General features: G+C 40.9%; 1 protein-coding gene across 1 annotated transcript in view; it reads left to right on the forward strand.

Moving 5' to 3' along the window:
• Nucleotides 1–25195, forward strand: part of LOC108788932 (signal transducer and activator of transcription 5B) — an 84125-nt gene that overhangs the window by 27537 nt on the left and 31393 nt on the right. The window contains exons 2-5 of the mRNA XM_018558835.1: nt 10027–10163; nt 11704–11860; nt 14160–14249; nt 15219–15393. Of these exons, the coding sequence (XP_018414337.1) occupies nt 10036–10163; nt 11704–11860; nt 14160–14249; nt 15219–15393 (550 nt within the window). The 5' untranslated portion in view covers nt 10027–10035. The remainder of the gene's footprint in view (nt 1–10026; nt 10164–11703; nt 11861–14159; nt 14250–15218; nt 15394–25195) is intronic.

Consider the following 25195-nt stretch of genomic DNA (forward strand, 5'->3'; position numbering starts at 1 on the left):
TTTATATCACTGATTCTTTCACTGAGGTAATTTGCAGATCAAAGGTCACAAGTTTGATGGACCTAGCAATGAAATGGTTAATGAAATTAAACATTGTTAATTTGCAGTTACTCAGTGACACTTGCGAACTATCTGTAAGTGTCATTTTACACAGAGCAGAGAGGCGGCAGTCAGGCAGCAGCAACAGCTTTGTGTCCTTTGTGTTATCCTGTTGTGAACTAGCACTCAAATTAGGACTCTGGAACCTTTTGTTTGGCGGTGTCATTGGACTTTGTGCATGTTATGATAATAGCATTGTGCTGTATAAGTGGGTTATGCTGCAAAGCAAAATAACAGGGTAATTATAATAGGAACATTTATAAGTCCTTTATTTTTGTACGAATAGAATACAATTGTGGATTTTATTTTTTTAGGATTATGCTGCAAAGCAAAATAACATTGTTAGAGGACAGGGATGGAAGTGTTTTTTTTTTTTTTCTGGTTGCTGGACTTCATTGTAGTTCCAGTTTAGCTTTACTGGCTTATAATAAGTAAGCAGATCAAATGCTAGAGAGTGGTAGCTTTCAATCGAGCCTTCTTACAGAGGTGGCTCATGAGAGATCTTTGGTGACATTATGCTGGATTTTCCTTCTCCGTGTCCTAGCAGATTTATAACCAAGCTCTGACTATGTTACAGGTGTGTAGTCTCTATTTTATTGTATTTTTGCATGTCAGCGGGTTACCCGCACCGTGTAGCGCACGTGCAGCCCTGGGTCTAGTTCCCAGGCGGTCTCCCATCCAGGTACTAACCAGGACCCACCCTGCTTTAGCCTCCAAGATCACACAAGATTGTGCGCTTTCAGGGTGATATGGCCGTAGACTGAGCTACTATCATGTTGGCTTTGACATCCTGGTGCTTACTGACGGGCTAAATGACAATAGTTAGAGTATATGTACTGTTTAACTTTAGATAGAGTAGAGAAAGGTTTAAAACCACTTCCTGCTTTTTTAGTTTTTGCTGCCCATGTACCATTGGGGAAGTTTTCCTTCGCTTCTTGTTCCATGGATGCAACAGAAAGTTAGAGGAAATCTGTGAAAGTAAGGGGAATTCCTCTCTTGGACAGCGGTCCCCAAAGCAGGTGACACATGCAGCAATATTTGACAGAAGCTCTAACCCTTCCCCACTCTATCCAAAACTGGAAAAAAAAAATGTTTGCCTAGAAATACATTTAAATGGTCATACAGTGCTGCTTAGTATGGAGGAAAAACCACCCTGCTGCTCCTCTGAGCTGCCAGCCATGACTCTGCATTTGTCCCTAGTCAGGGTGCTGTGCAGTAGAACCTGTATAGGAGTACACTCTAAGATATTCATTGCATCATGTATTCTGTACATCTATGTTTAACAATAGCAGCATTCGAAATATAGTTTAGTGACAGGAGGTCTTGGAGGGACTTCAGAAGGGATTTCTGTTTTAGGGAATGTTGACCTGCCATGCCCCAGGACAATAAGAAATGTTGTTTTTAGTTCACATTGAATGTAGAATTGTAACAGTTTGGGACCAAATAATTCCATTCATCATGCTGAGGCTGGGATCCACTCCTTGTATCTGTGAATCTAAGGCCCCCCTGTCCACCTTTTCTCCTTCTAAATAGACAGCATGCACAATAAGTATCCTGACATAATTTAGCCTCTGGAAGCAATAAAAGGTTCGCTGTTTTCTATCTAGAGCAGAATTAGTAAAGATTCTTTTCTGTAGACTTTATTTTTTTAGATCCCGTGTTGGCTCTTGACTTGTTTAGTATTTACATTTAGGATCCATAGTTTTATTCACGTTGTTTTCTAAATATATGTATCTAAATGTGATTGTTATCTTTGTTTTATTTTTAAAATTCTTACATCAAGAATGACTTCAAGGCAGTTGCTATGATTACTCATTGTGTGTACTCACTGCATGTACACTATATATTACGTAGATTAACGGAATTTTCAGCTAAAATGACACTAGTTAAGCATCACCAGAATTTTTAAGTCGGCACCATTTATATGTTTGCTCCATCATCATCATCATCATGTACCTAGAATCCTGGGCATCCCCCATGCATATTTCCACCATAAAACAGAAGTCATCAACTTGCACAACTAGATCGATTGTTTATGGACTGTATATTCATAGTCTTAATGGAGCTCCAGTTATACTGGTAGTTACTCCAGAGAAGATGTATGCACTGATCCTGCAGCCTGGTAAATTGGATAGGGAAACATCCATGTAACAGCACTGTAAAGAAAACCTAAAAATGCAGCGCACAGATCTAAGTGCAGTATAAAAATAACTGTTTAATAAAGGTTAAAAGTAATGCAATTACAGGATATCTAAAAACATCTCCCATCAGATGGAAGTTCGATCTCAGCTGCTGATCCAAGATTTTTGTAAGAATGGAAGGCACATGGAGAGAGCAGAGTCCAGTCCAGAAAGATTCCAGATCTACTGTGCTGGAAGAGACAGATTTGATCAGATGCCTGAGCAGTGCTGTAGCTGGTTCTCCTCAAGGCGGGATCACAGCTGCTGAGTACTTCCGGGTCGTCAAGTGTCAGACGTTGCTAAGCAACGCGTTTCAGAGGTTCACTTTCTTTGTCAAGCCACAGGCATATTTCCACACCTCCTAATCAGTGCTGATTCCCTGTGACAGACGCACATTAGTCCGTTCCAATGGCGGAGTCCGTCGCCGCCCTGCGTCAACCAAACTCGACCATGGCCATGCGCAGGCGAGCCGCGAGGCTCCGCCCCCTCGCGCTCGAGCCGTCGGCTTAAAGTCGCGGCTCACTAAATGATTGGCATCCTACTGTCGATTGTAGCAGTACGCTGAATAACAGTGTTCCTTGCCTCCCATACGGACCCCTGACTAAATGGAGCACCTCCACCTCATGGAAGCCTAGTCTTTCTCCAACAAACCGCAAGTACCCGGGCTATGACCCTTGGATTCAGTGAATTGCAATTATACACTTGTCGATTTGCTACTCCATTGATTCTGCTCTAATCAGTGTTCGTATAATTACTGAATGATATTGACTTGCATCATAATTGCCATTGTTACTCCATTGCCTCAGAACTAAATAGGGCTTGTGTATACTTGGTTAACTACATAGACTTTCATTATAGCACTTGCCACTGCTACTCCATTGACTCTGCTGTTAAACCGCAAGGTGCAATCCAGAGTTAACCGTTTAACCCATTACTTACCACCGCAATACGGTTAGTTGCCCTGAGTTAGCACTACGGGGTATGATGTGAAGCAGCTCCCTCTCCGCCTTAACCACTACTAGGCATTAAGACCGAGCTGCAATCTGAATCCCGTCCAACTCCGCAGTTGCGATCCATAAGTGTACCTCGGAGGAGGCGAGACATTATATTCCCCTTCTCATTTTTCTTTTTATTGCTACCCATGATAGTAATAGTCTAAAAGGAACGTATGGAAGGGGCAAAGGTAGATGCAGGCAGCCAAGGCTTCAAGGTGTCTGCTTTTGATTACCAAGTCTGCTTGGAACCCAAGAAAATGAAATCTTCTGTCCTTTTCTTGTACATCCAATAATAGGATTATAGCATGCTGATATTTAATTTGTTCAAGATTTCCAGTTGAGTCTTTTTCTTATTCTGCTTTACATCTGCTTGTAAGTCCAATATTAGTAGAATAGGGAGGTCCTCATCTCCTTGAAGTCACCTTATAATGGAGTAGGTTTATTCCATGCTAGAGTAGCAAACCAGAGCATAGGCAGAGCTATGTATGTAAAATAGATCTGAACCCGAATAAAATAACATTTAGGGGCTGCTCAAAAATAAGAGTGGATATTGCCATCTGCTTTCCACTGGACACCGCAGAATTACTCTACACCGTGGCCTGCATTTAAGCTTTTTACTTGAAATGAAGGCCATGGTGTGTACTCTGCAGTGTCTCACAAAGTTTTCTTTGTGAGACACTGCCTTAACCCCATAGTTCTCCTTTAATATTGCAGAGACTACCACGTGATTGGAGTAGTGCCTTGTCCCATGACCTTAACAGGTCAAATGACTGGGCTCTCCTCCTCCGAGAACATTTCATTCATTTTTTTAGTGCGCTCCACGTTTTGGAGCTCAGTTGCACATCGTTGCTCTGAAATGGCTTCATGAAAGTGACATTGATGGCGCAAGCATGCAGAACTAAATAGGGCTTGTGTATACTTGGTTAACTACATAGACTTTCATTATAGCACTTGCCACTGCTACTCCATTGACTCTGCTGTTAAACCGCAAGGTGCAATCCAGAGTTAACCGTTTAACCCATTACTTACCACCGCAATAGTAGTGCCTTGTCCCATGACCTTAACAGGTCACATGACTGGGCTCTCCTCCTCCGAGAACATTTCATTCATTTTTTTAGTGCGCTCCACGTTTTGGAGCTCAGTTGCACATCGTTGCTCTGAAATGGCTTCATGAAAGTGACATTGATGGGGCAAGCGTGCAGAATATGTGTCAGCACTGCTGTTTGTGGTCTCTATCAGAGGTGTATAAAAAGGTGACAGATCAGCAGCACAATTGAAGGCAGTTGGCAACCCGTAGCAGGTGCCTGAATAAGGACTTTCATGGGTTCAGATCTGCTTTAATGAAGATCAAATGTCTGAATGATTAGTAGATCTGTGTGTATGTATATGTGTGTGTATATACACACACACACACACTCTCAGCTCTTTAGAAGGGGGCATACTAAAAGGAATGACATGATGTTCATGGATGCCTCCTGGACATTCCTCCTTCACATATGTGAATAGCATACTCAGGTGAGCCGGGCTGATCCGCACGCTGTGCGCTCTCCATCACATCGGGCAGCTGCAAGAAGTTATGTGACCCGACCTGGAGGGTGATTAATGTTGCAGTGATAAGGCAGTTCAGTGTCCGCTGAGTATACATTGTTTGTATACAATCCATATGCAGTGGTATAATTGTTAACATTGCAGTCACCAAAGAAGCTGTGGAGAACCCAACCTTTCCCCAGGTTTATTTGGGCCAGCATTGTTAACCATTATACTTCCAATCCTTAGTGTAGGTATGCATTGTACACAGACCCTCACCCATCTCCAGCCTTCAGTAATTAGGCCCAGTTCACATCTGAGCGAACCGAGGTCTAGCGGCGATCCCAGAATCGCACACAAATGCAAACCGCGCTTGCAGTGCCATTAATTTCTAATGGCACCCCAATCGTGGCTAGCAATCCGCACGGATTGCAATCGCGCACAGTCCCAAAAGGGGGGGGGGCATACAGAGATGCATCATACAAGCGATCAGGCGTATTTACAGACCCCGAACCACTTGTATGTACAGCCATCCCAGGCTGTTTCAAATTCTGGCGGTTTCCCTCTTGTACGCGGGCATGAAGGACATTTAAATACGCCCACCCGCATCCAGAAGGCTCCTGTCCGGCCATTTCTGAAAATTTGGCGGATGGGAGGTGGTAATAAATCCGAGGAAATGGGGCATAATAATTAACACTGCTGCCACCAAAGAAGCTGGAGAAAGGGGGGGGGGGTTACATTACAGAGGGTAATTATACACCGTTCCCCAGCTTCATTTGTGGCAATGTTAAAGTAGAGTGAAAGGCTATAAAATAACCCTCCTTTTAAACATTGCCTCCCCACAGCTCTTATATTTGCTGCATAGTTTCTAATAAATCTCAATGAAAATACATATTTAATCTTTATTTCAAGTGGTTTCATGACCACAAAGCTCTGGCAAATGTGCCTGTCAGCACATGCCCGTAGGCAGTAACTCTTTCAGGACCAACCATATTGCTATGGACTCCGGTAGGATGATGTTACTGCTCTAAGGATTCCGCTTCAAAAAAGATAAAAAAATAATATTTCCATTGAGATTTATTCTAAACTGTATGCAGCACATATAAGCGTTGTGAGGGGGTGTTCGGTTGCATTTATATATATATACTGTGTGTATATATACAGTGTATAACTAATATATATAAAAACTGTGTATATAATAAGTTGTATACACATTTCCTATAAAAGAGAAACTTTACCGTGCCCCCTCCTACTGCATGCCTTCCATTGACCTGCAAAATGATGGGTAGCCACATTGATCGATGGGGGAGCCTAGATAGGGGAGAGGGAAAAGCCCAAGCCAGATATTTATCGGGAATGTCAAGATTTGCATATTATTTTCAGCATTTTGTAGCCTGAAACTTTCCTATGGTTTTGATATGTGGTTTTCCATGCAGGTAAATCAAATCTGTCACTTTAGGCAAAGCTTTGGCAGCTGGTCTTGGTAAAATCCAGCTGAGAGGAGAGGAATCTCTTTGGTGTTGTTTCCTAAAATTCAGTGGTTTGCAAATCACTTTAAACCATGTGACAGATGCAGAGGAGACTTGTCATGTCCACGTAATGTCTTCTCATGTAAAAATCATCACCTATAATTTTAATATAGTCTTCTTTTTTCTGCCTTGTTATACTCCCGTTGTGCTTCTTTGCTAATCTTGCTGTGGTTTGCGTGCTCTGTGTTGTGTGACTGCCTGTATATTGTACAGCTGCTTCTGCTGACTTAATCTGCTGCTTTTTTCTGTTTGTCCTGGTGCTTTATTTACCACTTCATTTTGCTATATTTTCTTCTTTGGCATTCCACCTCAAACTGCTCTGCGCTTTTCCTAATCATAATGACAGCTGCTTCTCAGCTGACAAGTCTGTCAAATGTCTCCATCTTCTACTTCCCAATTTGTACAAAGGCCTACATGCATGACTCCAGTGATGGTTGCAAAGTATTTCATAATGTGCGCTGAAACAGCCATTTTCTTGCTAGTCAGAACCCTGTGTGGCAGGATGACACCACAGTAGCACAACTGGGAGACAGGGGCAGAGCATTGTCACCCTTCAACAGCAGTGTCCGAATAAGAAACATTAAGCACAATCACCAGTATTCGTGTAATAAAAGCTGCAGATTTTAAAATATTTAAACATTAATTTTGAAATTAGATTAACCTGTCAAAGCTTATAAGATTTCAGTGTTGTGGTTCTTCATATACTTCTTATTGTTGTCCTACACGTCATGGCAATCAAAAGGTAAAAATATAGCATCTGTGATATTAGATTTTCATCTTTCTGGCTGTAATATAGAAGTTTGTCCTGAGCAGGTACTGTATAAAGCTGTATGAGGGGCCTTGTATTTCGTATTTTATGAACAATTGGGAATTATATTGTGTTTGTGTCTTGTGTGTGTGTGTATATTGTGAGTGTATTTTTACTGGGTATATAGTGTTACAGGCTAGTGCTGTCACTGCGAGAAGAGGCAACACAGTTTGGCATGTAAGGAATCTCAGGCCAGGTGTGAGACTGGCTGGCAGGGTTGTAGACGGTATTTGTGTCACTAAGGTTTGTCAATTACACAGGGTGAAACTAAACCAGGGAAACAAACATCGATGTTGACTGTAAATGGTAAAAAAAGAAATGCTTTTGCTGCTTTCTGATTACTAGTCTAGTTACAGAAACAACATCATAGGAAGACTCTAGAATGTCTCTTTACAAACCATGGCAGAGCAGTGGTGATCCACAGTAGAGGGCACCTTTGGAGGCATACTGGGGAGTTCCCCTTTAGAGGTCTTATTGGACGTGGTTCATGTCCGAAGAGGTCTCATGCGGGTGGTAGCTGGCACAGATTTGCCGATAAGCTGGATTGTTAATGGTGTGTTCTGACCCCTGGTTTGAAACTGAGTGGGGAGTAGGTGACAGGATGGTGACCTGTTACTGTGAGAAGGGACAGTATGAATACAATTTAGCATACAAGGAATCTTTGAAATCTTCACCAGGTGTGAGACTGACCGGCCGGCTCTGAGTGGCTCTGTTTAGAACTTATGGTCTAAAAAAGATTAAATAGCCAGGAGTCTTAAAGCATTTGTGTTATGTTGCGCGGGTGAAACCCCTGTGTGGGCAACTTCTGCTATAAAAGACCTTTTTTCCTTTGAAATAAAAATGGGCAGCAAAGTCCAGAATGACTGGCGAATGGACTGAGTCCCGAGTCCCGAGTCCCGAGTCCCGAGTCCCGAGTCCCGAGTCCCGAGTCCCGAGTCCCGAGTCCCGAGTCCCGAAGCAAATCCTCACAATAGGTTTGAAAACAGTTTATCAAATATCATGCAACATAAACATTTGCAACTACTATCTCTTTTTATTCTACAGGTCCATAACTTTAAGAAATTATATAAATCTATAATGACAAGAAATGCACTTATAGGAGAACTATGCGGTCAGTGTTTTTCCCCATAGTTCTCCTTAGGGTAACGGGAGGACACAAACTAGCGTCCTCCCGTTACCCTAAGCTCAGTATACCGGGAGCTACAGCTCGCGGTATACTGAGACGCCGGAGCGGATCACGACTTAGATGACGGGATCCGCCCAGCTGCGTGAGTGACAGCTTGCTCTGCCTATCTAGAGGCAGAGCCAGCTGTACCCGCCCCCTCCCCCGTCTGTTCCGCCAGTCAGCGCTGGCAGATCGGAGCGGGGAGAGGGGAATCCAGCCCCTCCCCCTGTCACGGCAGAGAGCCGTGACAGGATCGAGAGGCGAGTGAACCCGGTATGTGTTCGCTCACCTCCCGATCTACTGAGCCGACCTGTGACAGTCTCATTGTCACAGGTCGGCTAGAACTATGAGGTGAGTGAAAAGCACCCCCCTCATAGTTCTCCTTTTTAAGCTTGTGTGTAAATAAAAAAATAGAACATTGGTTCCGCAGCAAAACGGCGAAAGCAATTTTTAAAATAAGACCATTCAATCCAGTTATATTTTCAAGGAGAACTATGGGATGAGCGAAATTCACGAATCCCAATAGTTTGAGGTGGCGTGTGACACTGCAGCTGTCGCACATTGGCTCTATAGATCGAGAATTGCGCAATCACAAACTGCTGATCACTCAGTTCACAATCTTCTCCTTGCAGAGATCGGTGGCTGTCAGCCACTGCTCTCTCCATGGCTCATTGAAAAGACAGACAGGGGATGGGGCAGAGAGGCAGTCAGCTGTCTATCAGGCAGCGGGGTAATTCCCGACGTTATTGTTGGGAACCTTCTCAGCTGCAGCGCGGCTCTGAGCTCTCAACATACAGCGGCAATAGCTCACTATATGCTGAGTTTTGGGTCATAGGGGTACAATAGTAAATGTCCTCCTGTGACTCTAAAGACAACTACAGCCAAAAAAAGGTTGGCCATAGTTCTGTTAAAGATCATTAAATGTATATTTCTAGCACCGACCTCAGCCTTCTGTAATCTGCTACACAGCAGAAAGAGGAAGGATCAGCACTCTGAGCCAGTCATGGCTTTTTTGCTTTGCATCGTTTTGTCAGGCATTGTTGTAAATCTGTTTACAGGAGGAGAGAACAGAGGGAAGACTCCATCAGTGTGATGGAAACCTGTCTGCCTTTTAGAAATTAAGTCAATGACCTCTGATAAGAACGCACATCTGGAAAGTCAGAGTGACATCAAAACTAATCTTTTCAGCCAAGGAACCAGTTGCCAGGAAACTGGTATTTGCAAATGGAGAGATCAGCAATGGCAGCCTCCATACTTCTCTGGTACAGTCCTTTTAAAGTGTCCCTGTCATAAATTCAATAAAATCACAAAATAACTACCCTGGGAAAAATACAGCTTTATACATAACTGTACATTTTGGTGCCGTTTTAGCAAAGAGGCCGATCACCAGGTATGTATAATGCTGTTTCTTTCACAGGTTAGTTCTCTTGTGGTTTTGGTGACCCCCTGGCAGGGTCACTTTAATGCGCTTTATTGCAATTAATTTTTTTGGTTTTCTAATACTAATTTTTTTTTTTTCCTGATGCAACAATTTGCAGCATGGAAGTCCCTCCATTCAGAGTTGCATAACAAAATGTTGGGTCTTCCACATCAGATATGCCATCCATTTTGTTGAGTTTTAATAGGAATCATATCTGCTTGGGATCACAGAAATCACATTCCTGGACTCCTTTGCTATAAAATGACAGAGATTGATGAGGTGTGTCTCCTATTATCCCTACAGATTTTCACCATGGCAGTGTGGATCCAGGCACAGCAGTTGCAAGGCGATGCCCTACGTCAGATGCAGGCACTTTACGGGCAGCATTTTCCTATAGAGGTGCGACATTACCTGTCACAGTGGATAGAGGCACAATCATGGTATGTATATAGTGTCCCGCTGATTGCTTGTAACACATAAATAATACTTATTTTATTAAGTTACTTATGTATACTTAAAGTGACACTAAACTCAGAAGTTAAAAAAATGCATTCGAGTACCCTATTAACAAAGATGTAGAGTATTTGTGTATCACTCGGATGTCAATCCTTAAAGTGACATTAAACCCTCAGATTTTTTAACATAAACCAATACTGTAATGTGTGCCTTACTGTAATCCATGGTTGTTTCCCTTCTCTTTGCTGCTCTTCCTTTTAAATCCTCATGTCTTCTCATGCTTGGGGAGAACTTCCCTTTGCAGCTGAGTGCCTCTTCCTGTAGTGCTGGCTCAGGTTGTGAACCTTCACACAGACACCATGTATCCATTTCAGAGACAAGGCAGTCTGCTGCAAAACAGAAGTTCTGCCCAGCATGAGAAGAGATACAGATTAAAAAGGAAGAGCAGCAAAGAGAAGGGAAACTACCATGGATTACAGTAAGGCACACATTACAGTATTGTTTTATGTTAAAAAATCTGAGGGTTTAATGTCACTTTAAATCACCTCTGAATTTGTTTCAACACTGTCCTTTCTTCCGGAGGGTGACTACTTTTGTTCCCCATGGAACAAGCTCACTCCTTTGATGGATTACAATCTCACGTTTACTTTTTGTTATTGAAAATGTAGTCCATCACAGTAGCGAGCTTGGAGGAGTGGCTACTTTACAACACAAACAGGACCATGAGGAACAAAAGTAGCCATCCTCTAGAAGGAAGGACAGTGTCAGCACCAATTCAGAGATGATTTGAGAAGCTGAGTGATGCACAAAATACATATTTTTGTTAATAGTTAGGATACATGAATGTATTTTTAAGATTTAACTCCTGAGTTTAGTGTCACTTTAAATTGGTCTTGCTTGGCCCAATGTAACCATACATAATTCATACTTGGTAAGGCCCTCATCCAATCACGGAACACTTAGTATTCATTGATAAAAAAAATACTAGGCATTTGCTGTATGGCTGCTGTGCTGAGTGAGCGATCCGTGTTTTCACAGCAGAGAGAGGAAGTCCCTCAGCACAGTGGCAGTACAGGTCCGGAAAGATTACTGTAAAACCGCGTAGTGGCGCCGGTTACTACCGTGTTTTACAGGATCCTCGTTGCCCTACCAGGTATAAAATATGTATACTTTAATTGGGCCAAGCTGGACCAATGTAAGTATACATAAATGTTTTTACCTGGAGCTCAGCCTTAACCAGTAATATTGCCACTTCATACAAAAAGTTCACCTATTCAGAAATACAGCTCACTCCAGACAAACCCTTTTTTTTTTAGTTTAGAATATTGTGTTGAAGGGATAGATCCTATTGCTTTCTTATCAGAGATCTCAGAATGCTTATAATGTTCATAAATGTTTGTACCCTTATTTTTTTAACCAAATAATAAATAAAAACATTTTTACATTTGTTTACTTAAAAATAATTTAAATAAAATGAGCCTAATTAAGTTTTCTCATTAATTAATGTTCTATGGTGATTACCAGGGACTCTGTGGATCCAGAGAACCCCCAGGACAGTATAAAGGCCACACAACTGCTGGATGGGCTGGTGCAGGAACTGCAGAAAAAGGCAGATCACCAAGTTGGTGAAGATGGGTTCTTATTGAAGATTAAACTTGGCCACTATGCCACACAGTTTAAGGTATGTTGTGTACATTTTTGTGTTTAATTTCATGCCAAAATGGTGCATAAAAACATTTGTTTAGAAGTGAGCAGTCACTGTTCAACCATCCCAGCTCTCACACCGGTAAACCCCCTATGGATTAGTGCAAATGTTACATTTCAGTTATGGGCTTGTTTATTAGGCAACAACTTTGTCATTACTTTGTCATTACTTTGTCATTTGTCTTGCAAAAATTATATTATTTATGTGGTCCATAAATAAAATAGCAAAATGAAAAGAAATGCATTTTGTTCTAATTATATTGGTGTTAAAATTTTTATTCTGTAATCTGTCCTGTTTAAAATAACACTAAAATTATTCTGGCACAATGCATTGCAACAATATTTACAAATGAAATAAAGCCTTTGTTTTTTAATGTTCTCTTTTAATGTAGCACGAAAAGCATTATCAAATAAAACCAATACTAATAAAAACAAAGTTTAAATATTATTAGCAGAATATAAATAAAAAAAATCAGCAGGAAAATAATAGCTACGGGGAGAAGTGGGAGCTGGGGGCTGGTTAGGGAAAAAAGGGTTAATAAGTGGTTAAATAGGAACATATTTCATTAAATATAATTTTTACTTTGTCAGGTTGCTTGAACTGACATCATATACAGATGGAAGTTCATCCTTTTGATCTGCTGTAAATACAAAGTAATAATGCTACTTGGGATCGCTCCATCTTGTGCATCTGAACAGAGTTTATAAACACTATATCATAAGGTCCATTTTTTGACAGTAGCAGCATCTGAACTAGCTGCTCTATTTACGCGGCAACTCCCAGCTGTTAATAAGAGCGGGGAATTGCCCAAAAATACAGGGAGAGGAGCAACAGCAGGGCAGAAGCACAGTGCATACTACACACACCCTGTGTGTAGTGTAGCACACCCAATGCTGACAACTGGCAACATTTAATGGTTATGGTTTTTTTAGAATTTTAAAGGAAGAAACTTTTTAGTTCAGTCCTAAAATCCTTTTGCTAAAACAGTGAAAGTATTTTCATTGTATTTGGAAAAACATATATTTATTTTTTACATATCTTAGGGCCCATTCACACCACATCCAGATCATCACCAAACCAGATTGTTTCCAGACCCAAAATACATCCTAATGTATCCCTATGCTATTTCTGGCCTCTGTTCACACCACCGCAGTCCGTTCCAGACCAGAAAAATACTGCATGTCTCATTTTGTCTGGTCTGGAATGCACTGGAACTGTGGGCAGGTTCACCTCATTTTCCGGACCAGATCTGCCCCTATAGTGGACCTTTACCCCCTTTTACTAAAAATAACCTCAGCATACAGCTCTACATGCTGATATGAAATCATATTACATTCATTATTTAAACAAACATATTTTTCTTATTGTTTTTCCTCTGCCTAGTCCTCTTGGGCATTAGTGATGTCATGTGCCCAAGCGTTGCATCCTGGGAAGGTTACATCAGCAGAGCATTGCTGGGAAATCTTATCTGTAATCTCACTAGATCTTAGGGAAAGGCATTTTCCTCCCCTGACATGATGTGAATGGTCACATGTCCTAGTCACATGTGTCAGGGATCCAGGAAGTAAAGGGAGAGCTAATTAGACTGGGGAGGAAAAGAAAGATTAGGTATGCAAAGAATACAAAACCAGCAATTATCTAGAAGTAGGTGTTTGTAGATTGTCATTACTAAACATTTCTAAATTTGTATTTGTTGTAATTTCAAAGATGTGGGTAAATTTCCTCTTTAAGCAAAATCCAGCCGAAGATGTTTATTTTTACTTTGGATAGAGAGGGAAATGAGTAAACCGCTTTGTGTTTTTTTTTTGTTTTTTGTTTTTTATTGCTGTCTCATTGGGGAGATTTGAGCTTTCTCCTTGCATCTTGTCTCAGCGACCACATAGTATGTGAGGGAAATCGCAGCAACAGGGACACAAATGACATTAAAAATGCGGCAAACATTCTAAAGGCTTTTCCCTATTCTGTCCAGAAGTGAAAAACAAAAGTTTTAGCACTTTAAGGCTAGCAAATGAACTAAAGTACTTCTCTTACCTAATACACCTATAAGACCTTTGCATATAGAGTTCTGCTTTGTTTGTTTTTTGCAGTCTTTGTGCATATCTAATTGCTTAAAAAATAGTTTTATTGAATTATTTAAATTAATTATTATTTTAAAAATGCTAATATGTAGATAACTGGTTGACAAATGTTTTTTAAATAAATGCACAAACTGATGATGTATCTTTGGAGATCGGTGCAATCTTTAAACAATTTTTGTGATTCTACTCTTTCACAGAACACATATGAACGCTGTCCAATGGAGCTGGTCCGATGCATCCGACATATTTTATACCATGAACAGCGGCTAGTAAGGGAAGCAAGCAATGTAAGGCTCTGGGTTTTAGTACTCCCCCTTTGATTTCATGGAAACACTCTTTTGTGTTTTAGGTTGTGTGTGTGCATTCTTATATCTGTATTTTTATTTTTATACTTATATACTTATGTATTTTTATATATTTTATACTTATGAGTTTTTATACAAATAGGTTAGTAAGCCTTGTTGCTGTATCTTTTGTATTGTTAACTTGTATTGCTATTTTTTTCAAACACTTACAAAAAAACTTTAAAACACAAAAATTTAATAATGTTTTGTTTGTGGATGGCACCTACAGGCAGTATATACAAATTCCAATAGTTATCTAAATTTAGGACCCTAGCTGTTGGGTTCCAATAAAAGTTGAACCTAATGCCTTGACAAAGCCAAGTTCTGCTTGTCTACTGTGTTGGTAGTGATAATAGAGGGTACAATGTTGTGCAGGAATCCATAAGAGACAAGCTCAGAAAATCTTTCAGCAGTTCACTGTTTAGACTTTGCAAGCTGGTTTCTAATTGGTTGCTCAGAGGTAATTACGGGCTACGCATAGGTATTAGATTTTAGATCGAAGAAATAACCAATTTTGAACCTTTTGTCAAGAAGAATATGTAAACGTCATTCATACAAAAGACCTTTTTTTGGATGAACATTGCCAGAAAGATGAATTCATAGAACTGTAATTTGTTGTCCATGTTCTGTTGAAAGGACAGTCTTTTTGCATGCCTTTTGCATGGTGCACATGCCATGCTTCCAGGCATGTGCACATCCTGGAAGCCAATGCCACATAGACAATATGTATGTCTTCAGAAAAGATTGTTAGCGTCGGTGGCGAGAACTTTCCCAGTTTTGGAGAGCACTGTCTATTCTCTATGACTAGCTATACTTGACTTTATTACTGCCATTATATAAACCTCAGTGCCCATCTTTGGCACCATATTTCATTGAGTTGTTCAAAGACCTTGTGGTATTTCTCTTTTGCAGTCCAGTTCTCCAGTTAGTGGCATTGTGGACACCATGCCACAGAAACACCTTCAAATCAATCAAACTTTTGAAGAATTGAGACTTATCACTCAGGACACGGAGAATGGATTGAAAAAGCTGCAGCAGACGCAGGAATACTTCATCATACAGTACCAGGAAAGCCTGAGGATTCAGGGTAAGTTTGCCCACATGTTTCTGTTTCCAGTGAATAATACGAGAAGCAGAAGTAGGAGACCAGGCAGACTTAGAAGCTCCATGTAGGAATTCTTGTATCAAGGTGTGAAAGTAGTTGTTTTATACATTTCTAAGTTTATGTTTTGTTATAGATGCTTAGGAGCGTTACATTTTTCTCATCAAGAATATATGTATTTAAAGTGGACCCCCCATTTTAAACTGCCACCTTAATTGTATTAACAACTGCAAAATAAACTCATGTAATGATCATTACTTGCCATCTTTATCCGTATATTAATGCGCCTCTTCATCCAGATTTGTGCTGCCATCTTGACTCGCAGACATCATTGTTGGGCAGCTTTTTCTTCCACCTTTTTCTTCTCAACTCACTGATGATGTCAGCTCGAAATCTGTCTAGATAAAAAAGAATAACTGAGCTTTCCCAAGAGCTAATGAGATATCAAGTAAAAGGCAACTCATCCTTTTTTCTACGTACAGTTTTACCTACAATGGTTCCCTGAAAGGCACCAGTGATGTAGCTTTCTCAGGGGGCAGCTATGAGGACCTGGCTACATCACCAGTGCCTATTAAAAACCTGGAAGTTGGAGAAACAGAATGTAAGTTAACAAATACAGTTTACATTTAAAAATGGGCATTATAGATGTTTAGGGATCAGCATTCAGGTGTGTATGCACAGGGGGATTTATGTGTGGTGGAGGGGAAAGGTCTGATTAAGTTTTTTTGGAGATTAAAGGAGAACTATGAGGTGAGTGCTTTTCACTCCCCTCATAGTTCTAGCCGACCTGTGACAATGAGACTGTCACAGGTCGGCTTAGTAGATCGGGAGGTAAGCGAACACATACCGGCGTATGTCTCTGCCGTGACAGGGAAGGGGCTGGATTCCCCCCTCCCCGCTCCGATCCGCCAGTGATGACTGGCGGATCGGATGGGGGGGGGGGCGGGTACAGCTGGCTCTGCCTCTTGATAGGCAGAGCCAGCTGTCACTCACGCAACTGGGCGGATCCAGACATAATTGTCAGGATCCGCTTCAGCTGTGGTGTCTCAGTATACCGCGAGCAGTAGCAGCTCGCGGTATACTGAGCTTAGGGTGACGGGAGGACGCTAGTTTGTGTCCTCCCGTTACCCTAAGGAGAACTATGGGGAAAAGCCTTAACCCCATAGTTCTCCTTTAAAGTCAAAATCTTTATAATAAAATACATTAGATTTTTTAGTTCTTTTTTTTACCACTGATTTGATGACTTCCATAACAAGGCATCATTTTTTTCTGCTTTAAAATACAGATTTAAGTCTTTTCAAATAGAGTTAAAAACTGTTCTTTGATTTCAGCAAGCAAATATTTGAATTGTTAAACTGATGTTAACCTAAAAGTTACTTTTTAAGGTAATAATCCAGTTTTTCTTGGCTTCTGTTCCATTTATTAGTTTATTTCTGTACAGATTTGTTGGTGCTCCCTCTAGTGACTGTCTGCATTATTAGTCCTTTATTCTGTTCAATTTTACACATGCATTTTGCAGTACTTTACAGAGTTATTAGCCATGGCAAGTCGAGACCCACAAAGGAGCCTACAGCCTAATGTTATCATAGTCATACATGCAGACACAAACAGTAAGTACAGTTTTTGGGTTGTTGGAAGTTATCAATAAAACCAAAGAAAATCAGAGCAAGCACAACCCACATGTAGACCATACAGACTTGCAAACAGACAGTGCTCCTCTCATGGTGAATACCAAATCCAAGACACCAGCAGGGCAAAGGTGTTAATTGTCACCTGAGACCAGGTCATTTGTTGGAAAGCTACCTACAAAGTTTGATTTTCAGTCAGTCACTGTGCAGAATGTCTAAGAAGTTAGCAAAACCCAGAAAAAAATACTCTTCCCTATATTTGCATGCCCGTTTAAAGGAGATGTCCCACTTGTATTATTTTTCACATCCCTGTCACCTAACTCCCACAGTGTATGTTGTTTTTTCCCGCATGCTTCTGTGTAGAGGAGAAACAGACTTTGACAGCTTGGTTCTCTTCATTCCTGGCTATGCTCTGCAAAGCAGACAGACTCTTGATTGACAGCTTTTTTTGTCACCGCCTCTGCCTAAAATAAGGCTTCGCTTCCAGTTTTAGTGCCTGTGCTAATTCCCTCTGCAATCCTGTGACCTCACTTAGGTCTGAAAAGTGCAGAGAATGTGAAATAAGAGCTGTCAATCAAGAGGTTGTTTCCTTTGCAGAGCTGCTGTGCTGGTCCCGGGCTCACACCGGGAACAGCAGAGCTCGGGATCGCCGGCAGGGGGGGGGCGTACACCCCCACGCATATTACAAGCGATCGGGCGTCTCTACAGACAGGAAACACTTCACTAAAGTGATCATGTGCCACAATCTAAATAGTATTGGCTTGGAGCCATCTGCTTGTAATCTGACCTGAAAGTAAAAAAAAATTAAAGTTGCAAAAAAAATAAAAAGTCACATATCAAAGCAATAATAATAATTAAAAAAAAATGTAAGTCCCCCACCCCCCACATACACACGCAAACATGCGTCGAGTCCGCCTACGTGTCAAAACGACGATTGCATCCATTATGCCGCACATGTTACCTATCGCAGCGATTGTCGGAGTGAGAGCAATAATTCTAGGGCCATTAATCACCGATAACACAAAACTGATGAGCGGTAAAAGCATTTAAAGCGTCGCCTATGGCCAATTTTGGGTATAGTAGTTTTTTGCGATTTAGCGGGTGCGCGCAATTTTAAAGCTTGACATGTTTGGTGTCTATTTACCCGACGTGACCCCGTCTTTTATATTTTACCAAAAAATTGGGTAATAATAAATGTTTTATAACATAACGTAGGGAGAACAGGTTTTTTTTCCAAACTTTTCAGTACTTTTTTCATTATATAGTAAAAGAATAAAACCCCCAGTGGTGATTAAATACCACCAAAATAAAGCTCTATCTATCCCCAAAAAATTGTATAAAATTAATTTCAGTACAGCGTTGCATGACGGAATAAATGTCAGTCAGAGTACTGCAGCGCTGAATACTGAAAATGGCCTGGGCAGGAAGGGGGTATAAACATCCCAGTCAGCAAGTGGTTAAATTCTGAAGTCCTGAGCATATGGTGTCAGCTCTCCCTACTTTATTTTTGATGGATTACATAGGAAACAGCCCTCTCCTCATCTTCAAAACCCCTCCTTTTGCACTGAGAGTTAGACGTTTGCAAGATTTCAGGTATTTTTTGCACTTATTGAACAGATGTACCAAAACGCTTTTTGTGGTATATTTGGCAGACCAAAAGGGAGCGCATAGGAGTTCATTGTTGGTGTTTACATAGGTTTTAAAGGGACACTGTCAGGAGGGATTATCGGAGGCTGCCATTACTGAATTCTCTTTTGTGTATGCTAGTTCCCAGGCATTCTGATCCTTTAACTTTAGTGCTGTCACTGACCCAGGACAAACATAAAGATAAGACACTTTAATGACACTTATTTACAGCATGCTTGTTCTAGTACTGTTACTATAAATATACTGATGTCAGGCACATCTAGGTCTCTAGTATTTTTAGAAGGGTGGGCCTGCAATGACAGCCCCTAGACTTCTTATAACAGAGTCACTTTAAGGTTGTCCTCGATTCTATTATGAGAGTGATTAACCATGTTTGAAAAAAGTATAGATGAAGCAGAAGTCCAATTTCACTGCACTTGAGAGTTTTCTACATTTCTCTTTCTGATCATTTATATTGATTGTTTATGCAATTTACTGTTATTTTGAAAACAATTAGCCTTCAGGCTGCTGGAAATGAAGGTACTTATGCTGGGGCCATAATTATACACTTTGACTTGCTCTATGCTCTATGCTCTATTGCTTGATGGATTCTCAGTCGTCAAATCTTGCCAGAAATAATTAAACTCCTTCAGAGATTGCTGCTGTTATAACCTGGGTAAACAGCCTGTAGGGGAGGAGGGTGAAAAGCTCTCAGCAGCAGGACATCCATCTCTTTACCGCAGCAAGAGTTTACACTTAAGAAAGCATTGGCATACAGTGTACCATTCAACTGTGCCAAAGGTACACAGCCCAAAACCAATGGCAGGAAGCCCAGGGTGGCTTATCATCTAGGGAGTAGCAAGGGTTTAATATACAAACAGTTGTGATGGATGTGAAGTTCTCACATCCGAATAAAACTGCCAGAGGCAATCATTTCTGAGCAGTTTTCCAGCTTTTGGAAAAGTGTGATTTAAATGTAGTAGGAAAACCTGTAGGGCCCGTGTGCCATTGTCACAATTGTTCAACACATGCCTGTCAAATAAAAGGTTATAGTCACTTCAAATGCTGAAGAACTGTGTACAGTGACAGTCATGTTCCTATAAGATTCTTGGAACACAGTTTGTGACAAAAGCTCGGCTATGTTCCCCTTGGTAGAGGTGAAGATAGGTATACAGTGCTCAAGGTTGTGTCATTCCTGAAATGTATTATTTATCAATAAACTTGATTTTATGAAGTGTTCAAACATTTTGAAAATGGCTTTTTACATACCGTATTTTGCACTCCATAACACGCACCTGACCATAAGACGCGGGGTAGGGTTCTGTGTAGTTCCTGACAGCTGAGACAATTGGCTCTGTAATTACAGCGCCACGGTCTCAGTGATCACACAGAGCAGACGAAGAACGGACATTGTTTGCCTGCTCTACGGGCTCTATGGTGAACTCCTATGCCGTAGTCACGGACCCCGAAAGCCGCGGCGGAATTCTAGGGCCATTAATCACCGATAACACAAAACTGATGAGCGGTAAAAGCATTTAAAGCGTCGCCTATGGCCAATTTTGGGTATAGTAGTTTTTTGCGATTTAGCGGGTGCGCGCAATTTTAAAGCTTGACATGTTTGGTGTCTATTTACCCGACGTGACCCCGTCTTTTATATTTTACCAAAAAATTGGGTAATAATAAATGTTTTATAACATAACGTAGGGAGAACAGGTTTTTTTTCCAAACTTTTCAGTACTTTTTTCATTATATAGTAAAAGAATAAAACCCCCAGTGGTGATTAAATACCACCAAAATAAAGCTCTATCTATCCCCAAAAAATTGTATAAAATTAATTTCAGTACAGCGTTGCATGACGGAATAAATGTCAGTCAGAGTACTGCAGCGCTGAATACTGAAAATGGCCTGGGCAGGAAGGGGGTATAAACATCCCAGTCAGCAAGTGGTTAAATTCTGAAGTCCTGAGCATATGGTGTCAGCTCTCCCTACTTTATTTTTGATGGATTACATAGGAAACAGCCCTCTCCTCATCTTCAAAACCCCTCCTTTTGCACTGAGAGTTAGACGTTTGCAAGATTTCAGGTATTTTTTGCACTTATTGAACAGATGTACCAAAACGCTTTTTGTGGTATATTTGGCAGACCAAAAGGGAGCGCATAGGAGTTCATTGTTGGTGTTTACATAGGTTTTAAAGGGACACTGTCAGGAGGGATTATCGGAGGCTGCCATTACTGAATTCTCTTTTGTGTATGCTAGTTCCCAGGCATTCTGATCCTTTAACTTTAGTGCTGTCACTGACCCAGGACAAACATAAAGATAAGACACTTTAATGACACTTATTTACAGCATGCTTGTTCTAGTACTGTTACTATAAATATACTGATGTCAGGCACATCTAGGTCTCTAGTATTTTTAGAAGGGTGGGCCTGCAATGACAGCCCCTAGACTTCTTATAACAGAGTCACTTTAAGGTTGTCCTCGATTCTATTATGAGAGTGATTAACCATGTTTGAAAAAAGTATAGATGAAGCAGAAGTCCAATTTCACTGCACTTGAGAGTTTTCTACATTTCTCTTTCTGATCATTTATATTGATTGTTTATGCAATTTACTGTTATTTTGAAAACAATTAGCCTTCAGGCTGCTGGAAATGAAGGTACTTATGCTGGGGCCATAATTATACACTTTGACTTGCTCTATGCTCTATGCTCTATTGCTTGATGGATTCTCAGTCGTCAAATCTTGCCAGAAATAATTAAACTCCTTCAGAGATTGCTGCTGTTATAACCTGGGTAAACAGCCTGTAGGGGAGGAGGGTGAAAAGCTCTCAGCAGCAGGACATCCATCTCTTTACCGCAGCAAGAGTTTACACTTAAGAAAGCATTGGCATACAGTGTACCATTCAACTGTGCCAAAGGTACACAGCCCAAAACCAATGGCAGGAAGCCCAGGGTGGCTTATCATCTAGGGAGTAGCAAGGGTTTAATATACAAACAGTTGTGATGGATGTGAAGTTCTCACATCCGAATAAAACTGCCAGAGGCAATCATTTCTGAGCAGTTTTCCAGCTTTTGGAAAAGTGTGATTTAAATGTAGTAGGAAAACCTGTAGGGCCCGTGTGCCATTGTCACAATTGTTCAACACATGCCTGTCAAATAAAAGGTTATAGTCACTTCAAATGCTGAAGAACTGTGTACAGTGACAGTCATGTTCCTATAAGATTCTTGGAACACAGTTTGTGACAAAAGCTCGGCTATGTTCCCCTTGGTAGAGGTGAAGATAGGTATACAGTGCTCAAGGTTGTGTCATTCCTGAAATGTATTATTTATCAATAAACTTGATTTTATGAAGTGTTCAAACATTTTGAAAATGGCTTTTTACATACCGTATTTTGCACTCCATAACACGCACCTGACCATAAGACGCGGGGTAGGGTTCTGTGTAGTTCCTGACAGCTGAGACAATTGGCTCTGTAATTACAGCGCCACGGTCTCAGTGATCACACAGAGCAGACGAAGAACGGACATTGTTTGCCTGCTCTACGGGCTCTATGGTGAACTCCTATGCCGTAGTCACGGACCCCGAAAGCCGCGGCGGGGAGGCGGACAGGATCGCCGTTGCTCCTTTCATACAAGTGATCTAATCAGATCACTTGTATGAAAATGTGCGTCGGCTCCACACTATACAGTTAGCTCTGCTTGTCAGGAGCAGGGCTAAATGTACAACAAAACTACTCGCCCGGCGGCCAAAACTGCATGTCCCACACCCCTAGGTACACTGTCAGCCCCGCCGCCTCAGCTCTCACACATTCGCTCCTTAAGACGCACAGACATTTTTGCCTGCTTTTTTTTTGGGGGGGGGAGTGCATCTTATGGAGCGAAAAATACTGTACTTCCTTTTTCAGATCTGTGGTGTCTATTACAGGACATCCTCTGGGGATACCTCTGATCAACTACACTCCTCTTTCTAAATGTTCTCCTTTGTAAAGGACAGTCATCACCCTACTAAAAAGCTATAAAGCCCATACATTTTTTTGTTTTTCTAGGAAAGGATTAGCATTACGGTCAGATTTTTATTGAAGTCATTGTCCCCTGGGGAGATTGACTCTCTTCCTTTGTCATAGTTTTGTCAATGACGCAAAGATACAGGAAATAGACTTGTGCCGTGGTCGTTGGAAGAGGAAGTAAAGGGAAATCTGCCAGAGGCCACAATTGTTCTGGTTCTAGCTGCCTGAAAGAGGATTGTAATAGGTCAGCGTCTCACCTAGCCATGATGGAAGATTATATATGTCATACAGTATGACGTATTCACTGCTTTGGCTAACTAGAGAGTTACATTTTAAAACAAACTGGCTATGTCTTAGTCTAATAAGCATTTGCTTTAATTGTCAATGTCCTAAAATGGATGCTAAAGGCCAAACTTTACAGAAATAACACCAGAGACATGAATGATTTCTAAGCAAAATTTAGTAATTGTGTAGTTACAGCTCACTGGAACTGAATTACATGTGTTGAAGGGACATTTAGGTTACATACACGTGGACAGTTAGTCTGCATGTGTGATACCTTTGCAGGACCTAGTTTTTAATTTGGGAATGTGTATGATGGATTTTTCATGGAGGTAGGAAGCCACGCTCCAAAAAGCCTTCGGAATTGATATATGTTCCCACTTTATGTGCAGAAATAAGATGTTTTTGTAATTTGGTGGGTGCTGGCTACTATGTCATGACGTTTCTGCCTGTGATCATTTTTGTCTTGTAATGTCGCAGTTTACACATTCAAGCCAAGATACAGTTATATTAACTTATAACAATGTTTTGATGGAAGGGATGACCGTCTTGACTTTCTAGACATAAAGGCCATTTTTCTGGATATTACATTTGAAGTCCCTTGAAATGTACGTATGCCCTTTTGACTGCGTACACTGTTTCCTCTTGCATATTGCCAAAACATCTACCACAAAGGCATGTGTTCATATTGGTAATTATTGTTTATTGACACCCAGCTACGTTTATGGTGCACCTTGGATTCAGCATGGTGCATTAAAGGAAATATGTCATGAACATAAGAATACCAGACCTCTTCCAACCCTCTCACAATATGTACCTTCCATGTCTGTCCAGTTAGTATCACGCCTCCGTGTAAGTGATGCTGCTGGCTTGAAGCTAGTATGCAGCTTGCAACTTCTATCTTCACTGGCTGCATGCTTGTTTGCATCAGTGCCTCCTCTCATAGTGAAGCTGCAGGATCAGACTAACTGCCCTGAAAAAATGTGTCTCGTGAGAGGGATCAGAGGTGTCAAGAGGTCTTGCAGACAGATCCCATTTAACACTGCATATAGAATCCAGAGTACATCAGATATTTAGCTGATTGTCCATAAATGCTCTCTCACAGCTTTTACCAGTTGCACTTCAATACAGAAAGCTCATACAGCTTCAGGCACAAAGACAGGATGCTTGAAGGGATGATCAGCCAAACAGGCTCAATGAGCAAACAATGTAAAAAATGCAGCCGTACTCCATCTTCCGGCATGTACAAGGAATTATTGTACTTGAAATACATATTTAAAACCTTTTGGGTAAAATGTACCAGAGAGTGAGGTCCTGGTGGGGCCGTGTACTTTTAAGTACAATAACGCCTTCTACATGCTGGAAAACACATCTGCGTTCTTTGCATTGTTTGTTGTGGGAGTTAGAGCTAGCCCCTTGGCAGCCGAAAACAGCACTCGACATGTCCAGGTGAGGCACAAACTCAGCCTGGGGCAGTGTTCACAAGTACGCCTTTCAGATAGGTTCAGTGTTTGTTTGTTGATCCCATAATTTCAGTAGGGTGCAACATTATGTTAATCACTGGAAACCGTGAAAACAGGGAACAACATTATAATTCTCATACTCGGTGATGATGAGTGTATGCTAAAAAAATGACCTAATAATCTCTCTTTATTAATATACACTCCTAAAATGGTAACAGGTTCTTGTAGAGGACTTGTATTTATAATACTGGGTTCACTGAGTTATTTTCTTTTTTCAGTTCTATTATTCATTTTAATTACTAACAGCTTTCTCCAAATTAAGTCCAGAAGATCTTAATATTTTGCAGACTAGGTTTCTCGTCTAGCTGACATGTTGGCCAGAATTTTCTCCTATAGATGGCAGTGTGCCTTTTTCTTGAAAGTTTAACTCTGAGCTGACTGCCTGAAATATACTACACTTCTGGTTTTACAGCAGCAGCATGTTCTGCATTCCTATTTAGACTGTGTATTAGGGTAAACATTTGTTTGATGTGGATCGCATGTGCTGGGCCATACCTAGATGAAGTTTAATCATTTGGTGTATGTTAAATAGCTTGGATCAATGAGAAATGATCATGTTTTTTTATAGCAATTTATTCTTTTATTGCCAAGGTGTCATTACATTTATAATAATTATAGCAAATATAAAGCTAGCCATAATTCAGTAGACTTCTCACTGTTTAGCAATCTTCCCTGCAGGCTATTGTATTCCATTTTTCATCCAGCTCCTTCAATTTTTAAATC

The sequence above is a fragment of the Nanorana parkeri genome, unplaced genomic scaffold, assembly GCF_000935625.1.
Source record: "Nanorana parkeri isolate BGI_ZX_2015 unplaced genomic scaffold, ASM93562v1 scaffold362, whole genome shotgun sequence".
NCBI lineage: Eukaryota > Metazoa > Chordata > Amphibia > Anura > Dicroglossidae > Nanorana > Nanorana parkeri.